At 44.0% G+C, this 21091-nt stretch overlaps 1 protein-coding gene across 2 annotated transcripts in view; it reads right to left on the bottom strand.

The window, feature by feature from the left end:
- Positions 1-21091, bottom strand: part of LOC138468214 (xanthine dehydrogenase/oxidase-like) — a 1072878-nt gene that overhangs the window by 24246 nt on the left and 1027541 nt on the right. For both annotated transcript variants that reach the window (XM_069608673.1, XM_069608674.1), the window contains exons 33-35: positions 12327-12392; positions 6626-6814; positions 339-506 (exon numbers count right to left, since the gene is read on the bottom strand). In XM_069608673.1, coding sequence (XP_069464774.1) covers positions 339-506; positions 6626-6814; positions 12327-12392 — 423 coding nt within the window. The remainder of the gene's footprint in view (positions 1-338; positions 507-6625; positions 6815-12326; positions 12393-21091) is intronic.

The raw sequence follows: 21091 nt of genomic DNA, 5'->3' as shown, positions 1-21091 counted from the left end.
CTGCAAAGGGCAGATGGTGAACCTTGGGGGATGTTGGTGTAATAGCAGCTTCCCTGCTTGGACAGCCTTGTGTAATGTTGGGCAAACTACTCAATGTCCCTGTCTATCACTTACCACATCTGACAAATGATGAGCACTGGAGAAGAAAACACATTCAGGAATAGAGTGCCACATGAATAACTAGGCATTTACAAGCTGTCTGCTTCTCTTGAATTCAGTTGTTTCACTGCTGTGCATTGCATGATTAGTGTGCACCAAAGCCACATGTCTGTGTTGGATTAAAAGTTATTAAAGACATTATGAAGGACATATGAGTAATTGGAAGAAAATGCCAGTACCAGTTTGGTGAAGTTGTCAACACATGCCCCTCGTATCCTCTCTGGGGTGGCGGGGCTGTCAAGTCTGAAGGGTCCGGTCAAACCGGCTTCACTCCTTGCTGCGGCGATGGAATCTTTAATGGCAAAAAACACTGAAGAAGATAACACGAGAGGAGGCTCGCCAACCGCCTGCAGAAAAACATCCAAACAGATGTGTTCATTCATTTAGTTATGAGTTTTGTGATACATTGACTTGCGGGGGCGCCGCTTCAATGCGCCTGGAATTAACAAAACAGGACCTTGAGTGCATTACAAATGGTGTGACAGATATACAAGGAATCAGAAGCCTGGGATGAGGTCACATGCAAAAGTAGTCTACTTAGTTACAGCCGATATGGAGGTCTGAGCGGAGAGTTGGGCTACATGGTATCGTTGATGCGTTTGCTAAGGCACCATTGATTACAGCAATTCTAGTGCTTGCAGGTTATATTACAGCAAACATAAAACTAGTGGACATAGGAACAAGTCAGATAACATTTCACAAGGCCAAGGCAGGCACATTTAAGGTTTTCAGGCAATTAATAAATGTTATTGTGGGGCAGAAGTACTCGTCAAAAGCCACAAGTGTGGTAGCATCAAGGATAGGAGCCTTTGGGGGAGGGAAGGTTATTTGGTTAATGTAGACTGGAATATCAGTTAGAATGTTTGAGTTCCCAGAGCCAGATTGTCATAGTCCTTTTAAACCTCTTGAGGGTATGTTTTATTTTCTGTTTTTTTTGGGGAGATTCCCAAATGGGAAATGCTAAATGCTGCAGTGTTTCTGCCTAAATCTGCTTTCCCATTTGGGGCTCTCGGGGAGCCCGAGAGCCCCAAATGGGAAAGCAGATTTAGGCAGAAACACAACCGCGTTGTGTTTCTGCCTGCCTTGGCTTTCACTTTGGGTCTCCGGTGCTCCCCTGGGGGAGCACCGGAGACCCAAAGTGATAGCCTTTGCAGGCAGAAACACAACGCAGTTGTGTTTGAAAACGCTGTGGTTTTTCTTTCCGAGTTTCTCAGGCTCCTCCGAGCCGGAGGAGCCTGAGAAACTTGGAAAGAAAAACCGCAGCGTTTTCAAACACAATAACATTGTATTTATGTGTGCGGTAGCTTCAAAAGCGACCGCAAACATAAATACAACGTTTTTAGAGCTGCGGTTTTATTTCTAAGTTTTCCGGGCTCCTACAGCCCGGAAAACTTAGAAAAAAACTGCAGCTAGTGCTTATTTTTAAAAATAAATAAATAGCACTTACCGAGATTCAGCTGCAGCTTTCCTGCTCTGGTCTCCGGTCCCCGTCCTCCGCGTACAGCACCAATGATGGAAAAGCCACCCAGCAATAGCTTTTGTTTACTACAGCTGGCTGGCTTTTCCTTCATTAGTGCCGCAAAAGCAAAAGCCAGCACAGGCGGGCATCCATTTCAAAAAATGGATGCGCCCATGTGCTTGCTATTGCGAATTTTGAGCTTGAATAGCTCAAAATTTTACATAGGAAGTATAAAAAAAAAAAAGTGCTAGTATTTTTTTTTTATGTTGCCTATCTATTTTTTAAATAACATTTTTTGCTGGACTACCCCTTTAACGACATTCTCACCCAGTTAATCAGCATGCTGAACAGCTCAACACTAAGCCTTCCAAGCGGCTCAACACCCACCACCTGACCGCCAGTGTAACTAATTAATAGATCCTACATATTACAAAGATTACGTCCAATTCGGAATGTCGTTAACTCCCTATATGACCTAGGTCCCCAGTTGGAGAGTGAGTGACAATTAATAGACCATGCTCCTGACCGTTTGATGCTCAAACTAATTACTCCGTCGCCACTAAGAGGACTTACAAATTTGAAAATTCCCATAGTAAACCGGGGATGGTGGATTGATACCCCTGTGCCCTCATTACCAGTATTTACCATTGAGAAAATATATTGGAACCGAACAGTATGAATCATGCAGATTGAATGGCATAGACTCAACTACTTAGAACAATATAACAAAACCCCTGAAGAATCTCCCCTGAATAATACACAATGATGTAAAGATGGGAAAGAAACATCTAGGGTTAATTATGAGCTTTATTGATTTTGGCTCTTTGTTCTGCAATTCTTGACTTTATGAGAATGTTTTGCAGTAATCAAGTATGTGCAATTGTAATGTTATGTGTTTTATGCTCTTTAAATCAATTTTGAGCATGATAAATGTCTTTACTGCGTGTTCTTTTGTATAAGTGTCTCTTGTCACCACTGTAGTGTCCATTTTAATGCCTAACAGGATCCATAGTTGCCAAAGTGGGTTATATTTATATTTATTGATATTAACTTTTTACAATGATTAAATTGACCGAGAAATAAATGTATATATTTCTGATGACCGACAACTAGTGACTATTGAATTCTTAGTCACAGCCTGTTTTGTTCATGTCTCTCTGCAATCCCGACCAATCATAGCGACCGGTCCCATTGTTGTGCTTATCCATTTGTTTTGGAGGAGGTTAGCACAACAGGTATCTTATTACCGCTCTATACCCATTTTGTGGCTGCCTGAAAATGGGCTGGAGCAAAGAATTGCAGCATAACAACCATATCCACCCATTTAATATCTCTCTTTCCTTCGCTGCCCAATGCAAAATGCAGCTGTTTGCATTCACCGCTTCACTTGTACCAGCAGCGATTCTTTGATGCATTGCACACCACGTGAAAATGGTTGTCCTTGCCACAGGACCAAAATGTCTGACCATTTTATGGACATACACCTTCTTAGGAGTAGCTTTGGCCACACTTGCGGTATCCTTTGGCACGGTTGTGTGCTGCTTTAGAGTTTCTGAAATTTTACAGACAGATTTTTCAGAAAATTGCTTGTATGTGACTGGGCTGCGAATATCCAGCTATCAAGGAGTATAGAATTATGAAGAAACTTTTTCAGAAAGTTGACTCTTTATAACAAGCAATCACTTTCGCCTTCACGGCCTCTTTACAGGAGTGTTTGTTAAAATCACAGTGCTTCGTCTGTGATTTTAGGCCCATCATAAAACTGGCTACTGTTTTCCTTTTGTTTTGTGTAATGGAGTGAAAAATCTGCATTTCAAAGTTCACATTTTTTCAGTAAGAAATACTCCACCAGACGACCTTCTAAACGATCAAACATGTCTGCCCATCTTGCCAGAGTGCAAAAATGAAGTAACGGAAGACCCCTTTTCCTCTTCTCATCTTGACCCATGGCAATGAGAAATACATCAAAATCTGTCATCCACCTGGGACCCTGTAGGCTGGACTTGAAGAGACCAAAATGAAGTAAATTAGAGAGGGAGCGAGAGTGTGAGTGAGCCAGAGAGTCAATACGAGAGAGAGAGAGAGAGAGAGAGAAAGAGAGAGGGAGAGACAGAGAGAGAGTCAATACGAGATAGAGTGTGAGTAGCCAGAGAGTCAATACAAGAGAGAGAAAGAGAGAGCAAGAGATAGAGAGATAGGAATAGAGTCAATATACGAGAAAGTGAGTGTGAGTGAGCCAGTGTGAGTGAGCCAGAAAGTCAACGATACAAGAAAGAGCAAAAGAAGGCAACGACCAACTTATTATCCTTGAATATCATATATAAATGATTCCAAGTCGAAAACGCTAAAAAGAATTGAAGTATTTGGGTCTAGAGTTGTTTAATAGTGCCTCAAATAACAAGTTAATGAAAAAAGGCCAACAAAAACATTAATACTAGCAGCAACATATTGACGATTGAACCTTCAAATGGGGGGATTTCTTGAATTCCTCTGTTGACACCATATAAGCAGAAATTCAGACAATCCCCCACATGATCATGAAATATTGACAAACGCCTGTGAAAATAGAGGGTACATTTTGAAGTACATGTGTTGCCAAGAAATACATCAAAGTCATCCATTCGATTGGAGTTGAGATTGGTCTCATTAAGCAGTATGGTAAAAATAAGAAGGGGTTTGTACTTTTTTGAAAATAATGCATGCAGCAGTAGGTGACATATAATGGGTACTAAGATCAGCAGTGAATCGGAACAATCCAACCCAGTTTACAAAATTACTTCTAACTTGCAAAGTATTTTTTGGGCAAGATTGGATTTGTATATGATGAGGTGACATCGTGGGAGGGTAACGTAAAATGATAAAATGTCAAAGCAAAAATCTGGGATTGGTTTAATAATGTCTGATTAATCGAGACAAAACATAGATCACAGGAATTTAATAGAGATATCCTGTGTTATGAAATTATACAAAATGATATTAAGCCTTTTCCCAAAAGACAACTTGTATGCCTCTATTAAATTCAGAATTAATTCATTAGGAACCCTACAGGTGCTTGAGCCTAGATTAAAACTGCCAAGAATTAATCAGACATGTAGAATCTGTAAAGATCCAATTGCTCTGGAGACATTGAATGTTTTAGTCCTATTGCTCACAGCGATTACCAAAATGAGGAAGAAATTAAATTATTTAGGAGGTTTGTAAAAGAAGAATTGTTTGGTGACTAGGATTTTTCAGTCTTGTTGTATGTATGGGAGACAAATTCGCCTCACTCTCTCGGTAGTGCAAATTTGGCTTTTTATTCAATCAAGACTAAAATTATAGATTTCTTTATATCTAGAGATAATAGGTTAAAAGTAGTCTTAGATTGATTAAACTGAAAGAAAACAGCATGTTGTATTTTTCTTCCTTTTTATATACAATTGAATCATTTGATTGGGTGTCTTGATGAGTGTATAAGATTTTTTAGAAACCGGGATTACACTTAATAAAAAAAAATGTTTCTTCAGTCTGTGTAGAAATGTCATGCAAATACCATGTTTGGCCTGGAGGTCTGCAAAAAGTATACGCCTTTGCCTAATAGTAGTTAAAATGAGCATCCCACGTGCAGACTTCTGATACTCAGGGCAGACACAAGGTAACACCTCTTCATAGATACTGCAAACATCGACAGTAGAAAAGCAGAGGCCACTGTATTGTGGTCTATAGCTAGGAATTGAAACAATAGGGCCTCATTATCAGTTTGCCGGTCTAGTTAATAAGTGCTGCTAATAACGTTTACCAGCACTTTTCTGGACAGATAGACTACATGTTTGCTGGTGGGGGCTACATGCCTTACCGCAAGCCAAGAGCTGGAGGTAACTCAGGCCGCCACTGCCAATAAAGAGCCGGTATTTCCAGCACTGGTATTGCCGGTGCCGGAAATACCAGCAATTCCCCCCATTGTGGCCCATGTGACTCCATGGAATATAGAATTACTGGTATTTCCACCACTTGTAATATCCCGGTAACACCGGGATATCAGGTGGGGGAAACAGTAATACCGCTTGGTGTTATCCCCCCCGGAATTACCAGCGGGATACCACCAAACTTGGAATGACCCCATATGTTATATATTTTATCGTTATATCCCTTGTTTCTAAATTTTGTTTGCATGGCCAATCTGCCCAAGTAATTCCCCCTTTCCTGTTTATCCTTTTCTATCTAGATCCTCCCTCCTTCGTGTCACGTCCTGTTCCTCTGCCTCATGTCACACATAGCGTAGCCGAGAGAACATGACATTGAGTACAGGGGAGGAAGGACCACACCAATGGAAAGCAGAAAGCAGTGGTCTCAGAGAAATGGCGCACACAGGGGGGGAAGAAGAACGCGGGTGAGGACGACGCACAAGGGGGACGTACTGGAGAAAGGAATTCATCGGGTAGCAAGGAGCACAGATGGAGGAAGTCGCACATGGTGAGGACAGAGTGCATGGAAACAACAAAGGGCTCTAAAAAGACCTAAAATGTGGGCAGAAATGCAGAGGTCATCGTATGTTTCAATATTTGTGTTATTCTTATGGATCAAGCACACCGAAATGCCATTTACTATTTTATGTGGTGTTCAGTGATAAAGTCTCCAAGGGCGACATTTCCCCAAAAATGCACCCTCAGTAAAAATCAAACACTTTCCGCAAATATTCTAGGCTTGAAGTTTATAATATAAAATGATACCCCTCTTAGAATATTTGGGTAGAGTATTTAAGAGGAAGCAAAAAAAGGTCACCTACCTGGTGACTTTTTCCAGGCGACACTATTACATGGAACCTTTTATTTCATAGGTAAAAGGAATTTGTTACTTATAGAATAAATGCAGAGCCGTTGTGGCCAGCAGGCCTAGCCCAATATGAAACTGACTCTGTCCTAGCACACCAGCATTACAGAGGCACCGACTTGAGGGATCTCCATGTTTCTTCTGTGGTCAAGTCCACCTCTGTGCACAAGCTATAATTTCCAGATCCCAGTTCTTTACCTTTGAGGAGTAGATAGCTTTGCTGTTGGGACAGTCGCGCAGCAGTGAGACGTTAAACTCTGTCGCAATGTCTCCAACTGCCGGGATCTTGTACATCCCAGGCCCTCGAGTGTACAAAGAGCCTTCGGTGGAGTAGCGCAGGTCCTCCAGGGTGAGCAGCCCCAGGCCTTGCACAAATGCGCCTTCGATCTAGAGAGAAGAAAAGAAAGAGTGTAGAGTTATCTGATAGGCTTCAATGTGCCCTTCAAACAGTGCTGAAGAAACTAGAGCAGAAGACTTTTGCCATTGATGAAATAACAATCTTTTCAGAATCCCTTTGCCATTGCTTTCTGTTGAGGATAAACATGCAGCTCCAGCGATCCCCTCCCAGTACCTGTTCCACCAGCCTATCCAACCCCACAGGAGTCAGATCTGTCTGAAAAGTGTATTCTATTTGACCTCACTCTAAATCGGACTTCTGATAAGAATGATATAAGAATCAAATGCAATCGAAATGTCTATTGTTTGGATGATTCTATTTGATATTCTTTTGTATTCTACATTTTGTGGAAGGTCTCATGTATACTATAAACATATATAAAAAAAAAGAAAATTCAAATCAGGACTTAGGCGATTTCAGGCTCTGAATTTAGTGGTCTTGAAAGTTCCTCAACTGTGGATATCGAAATGATTTGCCCCGCCACCCCTGCACAGTGTTAGCTCAAGTCCTCCATCAGAGTCCACTTTCTCACAGTGCTCAACTGGGTGCACCCAACCTGCCAACGTGAGTGAACCCCCAGTCCAGTATCCAGTAGCATTATTCTATTGTCCCTTCTGTTGAATCTGACAACAGATTTGACATTTTTATACACGTTCATGTTGCTTTTGTGCAGGCCCGCCTGAAGAAGTGCAGGGGTCCCATTGCAACATGATGGTTGCCCCTCCCCTACTTTGGCTAGAGCAGAAAACAGCCTGGGGCACCCGTGTGGTGCATACATTATAATGGAGCCAAATGCAGCTGGGTGTTAATAGCTGCCGATTATCACTCGACGACCAAGCAGCTGGGTGCTGAAACACTAAATGCCCACTGATTATCACTTTGTTGTCTTTTAACACTGGTTCCTCCACATCAGCCCCTTGTTGACAAAAAATGATGAATAGAATTTCAGTGGGCATTTAGTGTTTCAGCTACCTGCTGGCTGGCCGTCTCGTGATAATCAGAGGCTATTAACACCAGGGTGTATTTCATTGCTTTACATGTGTGCTTTGCAGCGCTTGCATTACAAACTTAATTTGCTGGAGCCCTTCAGACTGTCACTTCCAAGGACAGCTCACGGGTAATGAGCTTTCCTGGGAAGCAAGACAATGCTATGAGCATGTGCTTGTCTTGGCAGCAAGATAACGCCAAGCAGCATGGGTTCAAATCCCGGTTTTGTGCTTAGAGGCTGGACTCGGTCGGGCATGAAGTGCAATATATGCTTGGCGCATTAGGCAAAAGCATGTGAGCAAGTAGAGCTCTAGCAACTGCACTTTAATGAATTATTCAGCTTGACATCCTCCTGAAATCAATGGTGGATATTGTAGGATTCAGTGATTTATTCTGGTGTCTAAGATTTTTGCTGACTACTGTAGGTGCCTTTCCCCGGCTTACTACGTGTGAGAGAAAATAAAATAACCAACCCCTTTCGGGGGAAGAAGGCACCGAGACCCGGCTGCAAGAGTTCAAAGGATGGTTGATTTCTCCAGCTAGGAAATAACCCAAAAAACCCTCACCAAACATTTACATCATACTTGTATATATATCAATTAAAGTAACTCTAACAAAAAGTGCTAAATGGACCCGATTGGCCATGCGGTGTGGTGCTGTAGGTGTGGGTGGCATCTCTTCCTTCTGGTTGGCTGAGTGGCTGACGAGATGACGGACGTCAAATATCTTGTGCTCCACGCAGGTCAGGGTCCAGTCACTATGGTCACTACCTAAGCTAATATGTTGCATTCGAAAAACACTAAATAACAAATGATCTAAAACATGTTATGCTACTTTTCATATTTCTACCCAAGTTACACATAATAATTATTGTCAGTACAATTGGGTCATTCGTGGCTTTAATTAGAGGCCTTGACCTTTATTGTGCATGTAAAAAGAATCAAGCTGTGTTCACATATCTCCTAAACTTCAAACCTATTAGTATGAGAAAAAAAACATATATTGTAGTCAAATGCTTAAGGTTAGTAGTGGGTGTGTTGGGTGGGTTTCGCAGCACAGGCGAGGGTCTGGCACTTGAAAGAAATGCCTTACAGGGAGCGCAGGGTCAAGATGGCAATAAATTGCTCTAATGGGGGTGGGTGGCTTGCACGTTTATGGGGACGAACGAGCAGAAAGTGCTTAGCTCATCCTGGTTCACATGCTGGTTCTCATGCTACCAGTGATCTCAGAGGAAGAAAACTGTATCATATTGGTTGTTGCAACTTTCTCCGGCTTCAGCCTGAGAATGGGAGCGCAGAGCTTTCCTTCGCAGGGGGAGTGCAAGGGTGGGGGCCAGCCAGCTGCCTGCACGCCTTGTGTGTGTGTCTCTGTCCTTGGCTGCTGCGGTGGAAGCGGAGCTGAGCATTGCTGTACTATCGCAGTGAGGCCTGTTTACCCAAGATGGAGTCGAAAGGGGGCACAAAAGATGGATGCCCCGTGTCCTGCTCAGTAGTCCCATCTATGTAGCAGTCAACCGTGGTTAACTTTACATAAGGGCAAGGGGCAATCCCACTACCGAAGGCACGTGGTCCAAGCCTCGTACTGAGGAGTGTACGGCGCGAGGGGGCCTGAGGACCCCTCACTCCCATACACTACGTACATTGATTTTGTTGCTGCTATAAGCAGATACTGGGTAACAAAGCCATATTGTTATTTGTAAAGATCTGGTTTTTCACAATTATTTTAAATGCGGGCATAGAACATGCTGATTCCTAGCATCTAATCTTTTACTGCTTTTAGAAGATTTTGTACATTTTAGATATAACTGTTACTTATATATTTTTGTTTTTCATAATTGATGTTTATCCAACAATTTTGTAATGTATTTGTGCTGCACCCTTTTATGATATGTCTTAAATTGCACCAGTTTATCAAAATATTGTGATATAGGTGTAAATCTCCATTTTGTGATGGAAGTCTTTTAGGTCTAGACTCTCCTAGAACTAAAAAGTCAAATGGATGATCTGAGAGACGCTCTCCTTCTGCTCCTTGATTTATCAGCCGCATTTGACTTAGTGGATCACAATACCCTCTGTCACAACCTGTCCACTGCCGCTAACTTCTCCACTACAGCCATTGCTTGGATCACCTCGTTTCTTCAGGAAAGGGTTATGAAAGTCTTTTCTGACTCCGCCTGTGTCCACTCAAGCTTCATCAAATGTGGAGTCCCACAGGGATCCTGCATTTCTCCCAACCTCTATAACCTGTTTACAAGGCCTCTGTTCCAAATCCTGGACACCTTGGGCATCACATATACCCACTATGCTGATGACACACAGGTCCTCATCCCACTCACAGGAGACTATGAAGCCGATTCAGCCACCCTCAAGTCCATCTATTACAATATCCAAACTTGGATGGCCGAGAACTGGTTATGCCTCAATGGGGATAAAACCGAGCTTCTGATAATAGGATCACCGACCACACTCAACAAAATGGACAAACAATACAGCTCCTTTACAATTGACCAATTGTCAATCCCAGTATCACAAGCTGTAAAGACATTGGGTGTCTACCTGGACTCGGACCTCTCTATGAATAGGCAGGTCAATGCCATTGCCTCGACCTCCGCCTATAACTCCAAACTAATCAACGCTGCCAGACCATTTCTCTCGAAGACCAACTGTCTCACCATTGCAAGAGCCATAATCAGATCCAGATTAGATTAGATTACTGTAATGCCCTCTTCCTAGGGAGTTCCAACAAAAACCTCTCCAAACTGCAGACAGTCCAGAATAACATCCTTAGGACAGCTACTGGCATCTCCAAGAGGAAACACATTTCTGAGATCAGAAAGCAAGCTCACTGGCTCCCCATTAAAGAGAGAATAGTCTTTAAAGCCCTCGCTCTAACACACAAGTGTGTTAACAAACACGCACCCCTATACCTAGCTCAAAGAGTTGTCAAGCAGGTACCCACTAGACCCACCAGAATGGCCTATGCTAACATGATCGATGTTCCTAAATTTAAGAGAATGCGAGCAGGAGGATCCAGCTTTCCAGTACTGGCAGCAACACACTGGAATGCCCTCCCTCCCCAAGCCAGAAAGGTTGAATCGCACCTTGCTTTTAGGAAAGTAATCAAAACCCTGCTGTTCACCTAAGGGCCTCACCCCATCAATGTGGCTGTTTTGTCATATCAGCCTATTGCTGTTCTGTACACTAGAAATATATCACACTCACTGTAACCAAGAGCTAAATCATGTTTCCTGTATTAAGAGCTCCATGCGCAACAATGCTTTCGCATGTTCATCCTCACTGTAACCATGAGCCAAGCATACTTACGTAACTAAGATAAATATGTGCAAACAAGACAATTTCTGCAACAGCGCCTCGATGCCTGTGGGCTGTTAGTGCACTTTACAAATACAAATAAATAAATACATAATTAAAATAAATAATATTATTGCTAATAAAGTTAGGAAAAATATCTATGACATATTGCCCAACTTACATTCTGGGTTTGTGGAGTGGCAAAAATATTTTAACAAACTATTCAAAGTGTTAGTGTTGCCTATGCAGGCTTTGATTAAGACTTTTTCGTGCTTAAATGGTATGGTTTGGAATTTCTCAACATCGAGCTCATAGTCATCAATGTCTTGGTCTTACTTCTTCTTACCAACACCTGCTCCTTCTTTCCATAGTCTGTGACAACTTCCTCTGAACCATTAGCTCGTTTTTAACCCTCTTTTATAACCCTCTTAAATATTTTGATTGTTCAATAAAGCTTCTGATAATTTTTTCTGTAGTCTTGCTTTTGGTTTATTTCCTTTCGGGCACGCCCCCTTTGTTTTTAGGACTTTATTTGCTGTCCGCCCCCATTTTAAGATCAGGCGGAAAGGAAGATCCGGCCTTGTGGCTTCACAGCACAGCACAGAGTTTCTTCTTCGACTACATGGCGGTTAGGGAATCAGGTGAACGGGTCCGAACCTCAGCTGCAAGGCAGCATATCAATCAGTTCTATGTCTGCGAGCCGGCACTGACTGCCAAAGTTACCAAACAGATCTCTTTACATAGGGTATTGCCAGATGTTATGGCATAAATAAAAGGGCTTGCTTTTAATAAACAATGGGTGCTGACGCAGGAAATGTTGAAGACTATTTACATCTGGAGATATAAAACAATAGGGAGAGGAATAAGGGGCTCAGGGGACTTCCCCATTCAATTTCTCCACATACAGCTGTCTTCCCTGGTCTTCAGAGGACGAAGGCCAAAATGTATGGCACCCAATATTACTTTGTCACAGCGTACAATGCATATCATATAGTTTTCCAAAATTAATTAAAGTTATCATTATTACATATTTTTATACCGCAAAGCAAGCTAAGGAGCAAAGAACATTGTACAGGCCATATAGCAAAACATTGGTAGCAAGAATTGAAGAGGGCATTAAGTAAACACAAATTAACTATCAGTAAGTGCATTGTGCATGGAACGTGTGAGCCAACCAAATCTGAACATGTTCCGTCTTACATACCTGCCCTATGTCGATGGCTGGATTCAAGCTGGTTCCCACATCCATGACTATATCTGTTCGAATGTTCTGAAACAAAAACAATGGCAAACTCATTCATCAAGAATCCTGGCAACACACATGTGTGATCTTCTCCGTGAGGGTTCCGGAAGGTTCTCCAGAACAGATCTAATTTTTCAAAAGTTGACCGTACAAAAGGCCAACACCCCTAAAGATTGTTTTGGGGGGAACACATCTGACCATTTTATTTCTAGTACAAAGCTTGAGTATGCACTAGAAATGGCACTGTACACCCTTGAAGTAATTGTTGCTGAGAGAGGGGTGAGGAGGCAATTAGAGGAAGGCTCAGAAAGATGTTATTAGGGATTTAGAAATTGGAACGATAATATGTAACTTAGGGCCTCATTACAACTCAGGCGGTAAGGGGTTAACGGCAGCGTTAACAGCGCCGACCCTTACCGCCTGAGTACGAGGTCCCCTAGCGCCATGGTGCTTTTAACACCTGCTTTTAGCAGGTGTTAAAATCCATGGCGCTAAGGGACCATGGAGTTAATTACGCCACCGTAATTTACGGTGGCGTAATTAACGCCTTCCCCACTCCCATTATGCCCTATGGGGCAAAAATGGGAATGGGGAAGGGTAAATGGGGATTGGGGATTTACCGCCCCGCCTAGGTCGGAATGGGGCGGTAAGTCCGCCAACCACCATGGCGTAAACGTAGTTTACGCCATGGTGGTAAAGTCACGGCCCAGGCGGTAACTTACCGCCTGGGTCGTAATGAGGCCCTTAGTGTCATAATGGACAAGTTATATAATGATGCAGTAAGAGAAGCCTTAGCAAGGACAGTTGTCTTGGAGACATATTGAAAGTTCCTTATGCTAGGTTTCATTTTCAACAACAATTAATGTACAAATGAAAATGCTTTTCACTTGCGCATGCCAGGTTTCTTTATAGGAGCAAATTTTTACCAAGCATTGCACATATTTTCCTGCAATGATTAGAGACTCAAATTATTTCGATGTACCAAGAATGTCAATCTGGAATCTAATTTTGGTCCCAATACGTAGACGATGTTTCATGATATACCAGTTGTCCGATTGTGAGTCCATGAACATCATACAAAGGCTCAATCATGCTCATGATACCATTAAATGGGCAGCTCCAGCTGCATCCAAATTAATGAGTTGCTTGGACATATCCATGCGACTGGAGCATGATCAGTTTACATGCACTCCATTTACAAAACACATTATCATTGCTATCTCCATATGACCGAGATTACAGATAATGCCACATAACCAATCAAACAATTGTCAAAGGCATTTGCTGGCAATTCAACAAGATATTATAGAGCTTAAATTGGTATAGATGCACGATTTGTGGGCTGCACGACCACACCAAGTTGAAGATTTGGCATTGCAGCGCACAACTCATAAATGTGTGTCAATTTAACCTCTACAATATCACTGCTTGAGGCTGAATTTGTGACAGCAAAACAACTAATGTTAAACAACTTCACAGAACATGTCTATTCACAGGACACTTTCCAGAAATTGCATGGGAATATTAGTAACATGTCCATATTAAGCGCAGCACGGTTTGCAGTTCAGAATGGTCACATGACCGGCCGTGCCGCTCTGCAATGCAAGGTCCGCCCAATTCGCTCCCATAAAGCACCTTCAGTCACCAATCAAGATGCTTCTGATTTAAGTTAGTGCCTTCATAGAATTCTGCCCTAGATTCCGGTTTCCGATTGTGCATTTTCGTCGTTACGGACTGCCTCCCCCTTCTGAATTTGCTCTATTTGCTGACAGCACAGTTTTTAAACCAACCCGCCCCTCCCATGGATTGTCTCTGCCTTGTAATTATGTTTTGTCTGCTGATCTCCCGATATTGAGCCAGAACCTTCTGTCCCACTGATTGCTTTTGAACTTCCCATTACTGCCGCAGTACTTTTTTTCCCTCTGCTTGAAATCTTACACAAGAACACTCTTAAGTGCACATAACTATGGATGCCTTGCAGTGTTTTCCTCGTGCACCATCCCGTTGCTAGTGCTCTCTCGTGCCGCCCGGGTTTCTAGTTCCTTACTAACCTTCTCCCACTTCCCTTTCATTTTCGGTTGCTTCTTTGAATTTCAGGACTTCCTCCTCAGCATCACCTTCCCTCTGATTGCTACCCTCTATGACTCTCTAGGTTAGACCCCGTGTTTAATCAAGATTTCCTTTTTTTATTTGGTGTCATAGGTAATTACAAAATTCTCCTATTCTTGTGTTTCATAGTGGTGAGAACTGAAGTTGGAAGTTTGACTTTCATCATCCGTAAATAGATGACGTCTGGTGCATAGACTAGTAAGGTTGGGTCCCCTGCCACGTGTTCCTGTGATTCTTGATTCTGTAACTCATTTCTAAGACCTGCTCCTTTTTTGCAGCCTGGCACCCGTCTGGTTGTGTTTGTACCTCCCCGCTCTTTCAATAGATTTACTCCTCTGTTCTTGTGTATGTCCAAAATATAGAGGGGCGTAACACTGGAAAGATCCCCCTCAGTTAGGAGACTTGGGCCAAATCTGGTTCTAGTTACCGTACGCAGCAGTATCCAGTCCACCTACCTTCCGCTCTAGGCCATGGTGAGTACTGACAATTCCCTAGGTGTTGAGGAGAGATTCCTTGAAGAGGTGGGTCTTCAGTTCTTTCCTGAATTATAGGAATGTGGGAACGAGTCTGATGCTTACAGAGAGGAGGTTCCATAGTCTTGGGGCGCTGGCAGACAAGGCTTGTTTTCTGTTCCTTTCCTTTTTGCAACAGTGGATTTCAAGTCTGGCTTCTGGTGGTGCGCGATCTGCCGGAGATGCTGAGTTTGTCCTCAAGATAGCTGGGTGACTTGAGGGCGACTGCCTTATAAATGATGCAGCAAGACTTGAAGGTGATTTGTGTGTGCAGTGGGAGCCAGTGAAGGTCGTTGAGAGCCAGGGTGATGTGGTTGTATCTGCCTAGACACTTGATGAGGTGTGTGCCCACGTGTAGGACACTTCACAGGAGCACAAGGGATGATGACGGTATGCCTTCGATGAGTGCACTGTCCACATCCAGGTGGGATAGGACCAGTGCTTGAACGGTGGATTTAAAGCTGTCTGGAAGGAGAAAGGGCCTGACTTTCCACAGGAGGGAGAACTGATACCCAGCTGTCTGAATTTGCTTAGCTTTATGTATCTTGAAGGAGAGGTGTTTCCTGATGGACTTGGCAAGGAGGTGAGCTCGGGTGTGAAGCCCTCAGAGTTCATTATTGATAGCCAGGTCTGTATGTCTGGGTGTTCTGAGTTGCTGGCGAGGAGTAGGAATTCAGTCTTGGAGGTGTTGAGCTGTTGACTGGATCAGTGAGAGCCAGGTTTTGAGCCTATGGATGTCATTGATGGAGTCAATCTTGAGGTATAGCTGTGTGTTGCTGGTGTATTGGTGGATGTGGATGTTGTGTGTTGCTAAAAGGGCTCCTGGCATTGGCGACCTATAGGAGTCCATCCGAACACACTGCTTACAGTTGGCGTGGTAGGACTTGAACCAGTGTAAGACAAGGTTGCTGATTCCCATGCGTCAATGTAGGGTGTCTGTAATTGCCTGGTGGTCTACTGCATCGAAAGCAGCCGAGAGGTCGAGTAGAAAGAATGTTGAGAGCATCATCGACTAGCTGTATGGCGGCTGTCTCCATGCTGCATCTTTATCTGAACCCTGATTGGTAGGTTTGGAGGAGATTATGATAATAATAATAATTAATTATTTATTACCGCTTAATACTCAGAGGTTCCTAAGCGTGGACCGGGGGATCGAACCTGTGTTGCTCCATGTCATCTTGCTTCCAAGGCAAGCTCGCTGCCCCTTAGCCATCCTCCCAAGATTGTTGGTGTTGATGTGTTGCTGCAGTGGTTCAGCTACCATTTTCTTCTGGGTGATGGGGCGATAGTTACCTAGGTTGTCTGGGTTCAAAGTGTTTATTTTTGGTAGAGGGAGGATTTGTCCTGTTGTTAGGGTCAATGGGAAGGTGCGTTAAGTTAGGGAGCTGTTGACGATCTCCAGGTAGGGAAGGAGAGCTTCTGAGGGGAGGGTCTTGAGGATGGATGCTGGGAGGATGTTGTCTGTATACGATGTGGCTTTGAGGTTGGCCAGGGTTTCTACCAGGTCCTTTGTCGAGAGTGTCTTCAATGTTTTCAAGGGTATGGAGATTTCACAAGTAGGGAAGTGAGGTGGTCTGTGGATGAAGAGCTGCTGTCTATTTGCTCACAAATCTTGCTGATTTTGTCGAGGAAGCAATTGTTGATGGCAGTGGATTTTTCGATGGAATGTGGTATGGCAGGGGTGGGTATCCAGTTGATACAGTGCTTGACCTCTTTGAGGAGGGCTCTGCTTTTGTTGTCAAATTCTGCTATGGTGTTCTGATAGTAGGAGGCCTGGCTGAGTTGATTAGTTGTCGGCGGGTTGCTCGGAGTTCCTTGAGGAGCACCAGGTTGGATGCAGTCCTGGAGCGGCACCAGGGTTTTTCTTGTTTCCTGATTACTCTTTTGCTGATGTTGAGTTCTTGCATGTACCAGGTAGCCAACGGTTTCGGCTTGCAGGTGCATTGAATCAGAGATGCGTGTCAGTCAATGGAGGCTGAGAAGCTGGCATTGAGTGCTTCCGGTAGAGTCACAGTTTGATTGGGGGTGTTCGCACCATATAAGGTGAAGGTTGGCAAGGTCTTCCATGAGGGATTCCAATGGGAAGTTCTTGAAGTACCTGAAATTTTGTCTGATGGGTTTCAGCTGGGAGTGCTTGACTGGGGGGGTGTGCAGGTTGTTGAAAAGTACGGCTAGGTTGTCAACACGGTTAAACAGGAGTGGAGAGCTGTAGTGGAGGGACGACAGTGCAGTGATGATTAGGTCAAGGATGTTGGGACTTTCATATGCTGTGTGAGGCTGAGGGTGTCCAGAGGGCTGAGGGGGGCTTCCTTCATCGATTTGGTGCTCTTGTTGCCTGAGAGGTTGAAGTCGCCTAGGAAGATGTTGTTGGCTTACGTGAGGGACATGCTGGTGACCATCTCGGTGCAGTCTCAGATGAAGGCAGTGTTGGGTTTGAGTGGTCTGCAGATGAGATTGAAGGTGACTGTGTCTGTCGGGGAGAGCAGGAAGTGCAGGAGAAGACTTCAAAGAAGTCAATGTTTTTGACATCATGTCTGGAGCAGGGCCACAAGGTCTCGTTTAATTGCGAGACATCCGCCTGTCTTGTTCAACCGGTCTCTGTGTTGGATTCTGTAGCCGTCGGGGACAAGGATTTTGTAGGATGTGAGTTGATGTGGGTGTCAGTCAGGTTTCAGTGATGAAGATGGCATCAAGGTTATGTGTAGTGATGAGGTTGGCAACGTCTGCTGCATGGGTGATAGCTGAACATACGTTGGCAAGCACCAACCTCCATTTGTGGATGGTGAGGGGGTGCTGTGGGGCCTGGGGCTGATGTGGGTGAGGTTGCTGCATTGTAGAGTTCATGCCTTAGAGGAATATGCTTACCTGTTGTCTAGCAGTGTTGGGGCACTAGGGTCCTCACGGTGTGAACAGGGCCAAACAGGAATTACCCTTTTCTTTGTCTGCCATTCCCTTCAGACGCTCAGGCTAGATACACCCTTTATCTAAGAATTAAGAGCAGAAAGGAAGAGGCAGGGCTAAGAAGGTGGGCTGGCTTAGGCCACATGACCTAGATCTACTTACACCTACTCATCAACTGCAAAGGAAAAGACGCTGGAGGGCTGCTTAACTAGGGTAAAAGGGTGGAAAAACAGGAAGGTACCAACAGTTTAAAGTGATTGACAGGTGGGTGCGGCTTAGGGTACTGCTTCAAGAACATTGTGGTGCATTGCGTCCTCTGGCCTACCACAGCACTCCGCTTGACCCTGTCGCTGCTGCCCTAACCTCTTGTTTGCATGGTGTTGTGAGTTCTGTGTCCTTGGTTCTCAAGAGTAAGACTATTGCTTTTTGTTAGGGTACCCCACACAGTGCATGCTCTCTTGACATATAGCAGGACCCAACATCTTTCTCCAGCCTGTAAACTGAGATGTGGGTAGGCACTTTTCATCAGTAACAAAATCACTCTAGAGAGGGATTGTGATTTCAAAATAGCCTCCCTAGTGCCAGTGTGTTATGAGTACCTAGTGGGACATGACTGTCTCTAAGTAGTAAATCATCAGGTTATAGTCTGCCCTGACCTGTCTGATACTCCAATCCTTGAGGCTCTTGCACTATTTGTGGACGTGTCCGTCCAGCGGACAATGTCTGATGGGGCTCTCACATCGGGTTATGTGATTGTGTCCATGGATGAAGTGAACCACACATTCACTGTCCTAGAAGCAGAGCAACCACCCCCCGGTCTGCTCAAGTAGCAGAGCTTGTGGCCCTCACCAGAGCCTGTACACTGATGTCAGAGAAGCAGGTTAAAATTTTGACTGACAGTAGGTATGCACTATGCATGTGCCTAGATTTTGCCATCAACTGGCAAGAAAGGGGATAATCTCACTTCAGCTGGGACCCCAATTAGGAATGTGTCCCATGTCACTGCTCTTTTAGATGCTTTGCTCCTACCTGACAAGACCTCAATCCTGCACTGTAAAGCACACCACACCAGAGCATCCTGACAGGCAACAGGTAATAACTTGGCAGATCGAACAGCTAAAAAGTCTGCCCAAAGCACTCCTGAGGGGACACAAGACACGGCTCTCATACTCCCAATTTTCCAGTACAATATCCTGTAGTAGAACTGACAACATTGCTGCAACCAATGCAGGCTACCCTAGGGACATAAGAGCTCGAAGAACTTAGAAGGCTAGAGTGCACCCAGGATGAATCAGGAGTGTGGCGTTGCTCGGAAAGGAAACCAGCGGATCCAACATATGCATAGGAATATGGGATTCACCTGGCACACAACACACACATGTGGGTAGCAATGCCATCACTAACTATATAAGGAGTACCTGGTTCACCCTTGGGGTGGGAGTGAGAGCAAACGCTTTGGTCAGCAGTGTCACATTTACTAGTTTCATAACATTGGTAAGTCAAAGTAAGTGAAGGTTGCTCCTGGCTCTGCCCACCAGCCCCCTGTTGGGCACTAGTAGGGTATCCAAATGGATTTCATAACACTGCCACCAGAAGGTAAGTACCGGCATGTTACGGTCCTCGTTGACATGTTTAGTGGATATGTGGAGGCCTTCCCATGTATCTGTGATGACACTATCTCAGTGGGCTGAGGATTACTTAGGGACATTTCACTAAGGTGGGCAGTGGCTTCTGTTCTTTCTAGTGACCAAGGTCCACATTTCTCCAACCAGGTGAGGCCCTGGGGATTGACCTGAAGCTGCATTAACCATGCAGACCACAAAGCTTAAGGAAAATGGAAAGGGAAAATGGGGAGCTCAAGAACAAGCTGGCGAAAGTATGCACACAGACAGGACTAAGGTGGCAAGATGTGTTGGCCCTGGCCCTCAAAGACATGATAGGTGTGCCCAGCCGCTTTGCTGGACTCTCTCCTTTTGAGATCCTGATGGCAAGATCAATGCCTCTGATGGCTGCAGTTCCTCCCCCTGTAAAAAGGTCGCCTTTGGCATTAACTAATGATTCACTTCTGTCATATTTCAAACACCTTATTTCTGTCATGAGACAGATCTATCGCCATGTCAGTGAGGCACAACCTGTGCTAGGCCAACAAACACTACATTCAATACTGGAAAGATACGTATTGAAGTTCAAGGAATTTGACTGTGAAAATAGCTTACAACCAAAGTTGAAGGGTTAAATTATTGTCCTATTGACCACAGGCACTGCTCTGAAGCTGCAAGGTGTAAAGTCCTGGGTTCATGCCGCCCATACCAAGAAGGTGAGGCCCCCTTATGCTCCTGAAGTAGAACCCCCAGTGCTGCTGTCTATAAACCTGGGACCTTGTATCCCACCTCACCCAGAACTGTAAAGTCAGGGGCTCGACCCAGTGGAGCCCCGTTATAACCCAAGGTCCGGGAATTAGCCTGTACTCTGTGCAACAAAGGACACTGCACCCCAGAGCATGGGAACAGTCTGTCTTCTCGCACCATGTAGAAGTGACCTGTGTTTGGAAGACAGCACAGCCTGAATTGTGATATTTTTGAACTTTGATATTGTTGAACGTTGATATTATATATATATATATATATATACATATATATATATATATATATATTCCATGAAAAAACATTGTTAAAGCGACGTTATGGTAAAGTTGCACAAATAAAAACCTATTAAAACCGAAACCCCCCCAGAAATGTGCCAGTTTTGGTAAGCTAAGCAACAATGACTTGCGCCACCATCGTGCATTCCTAGCACTAACACCCAGTGACTTCATTGACTGTTATTTAGGCGTGACCATGAGCCTCTTATCTCCACCTCATTGGAGGCTGTGAAAATAGACCCTTGATCATCAGTCATTTCATATCCACATTCACCCTAGGCTGTGTCTCAGTGCTAAAAGACAGGACCGCCTAGGTTTGTGTGCTTACTGACATGATTAAACATATATAGCTAGGAATTGTAAAGTTATTGGACTCAAAGAGATACCACTCTGATACATTACTCTGAATTATACACTTGACACAGGAGTTATGCTTTTAATGTATTTAATATGACACCCTACCTTCTGATGGTTCTTATTCTCATTACACAAGCTAAAGCAAAAGCAGATATAATATAACATAACAACACACCAATGAACAAGATTGCCATTTGGGCAAAGAA

Source organism: Ambystoma mexicanum, chromosome 4q (genome assembly GCF_040938575.1).
Source record: "Ambystoma mexicanum isolate Mex_15411 chromosome 4q, UKY_AmexF1_1, whole genome shotgun sequence".
Taxonomy (NCBI): domain Eukaryota; kingdom Metazoa; phylum Chordata; class Amphibia; order Caudata; family Ambystomatidae; genus Ambystoma; species Ambystoma mexicanum.
Note: the sequence above shows the minus strand (reverse complement) of the source record. Positions and strands in the feature narration are given on the sequence as shown.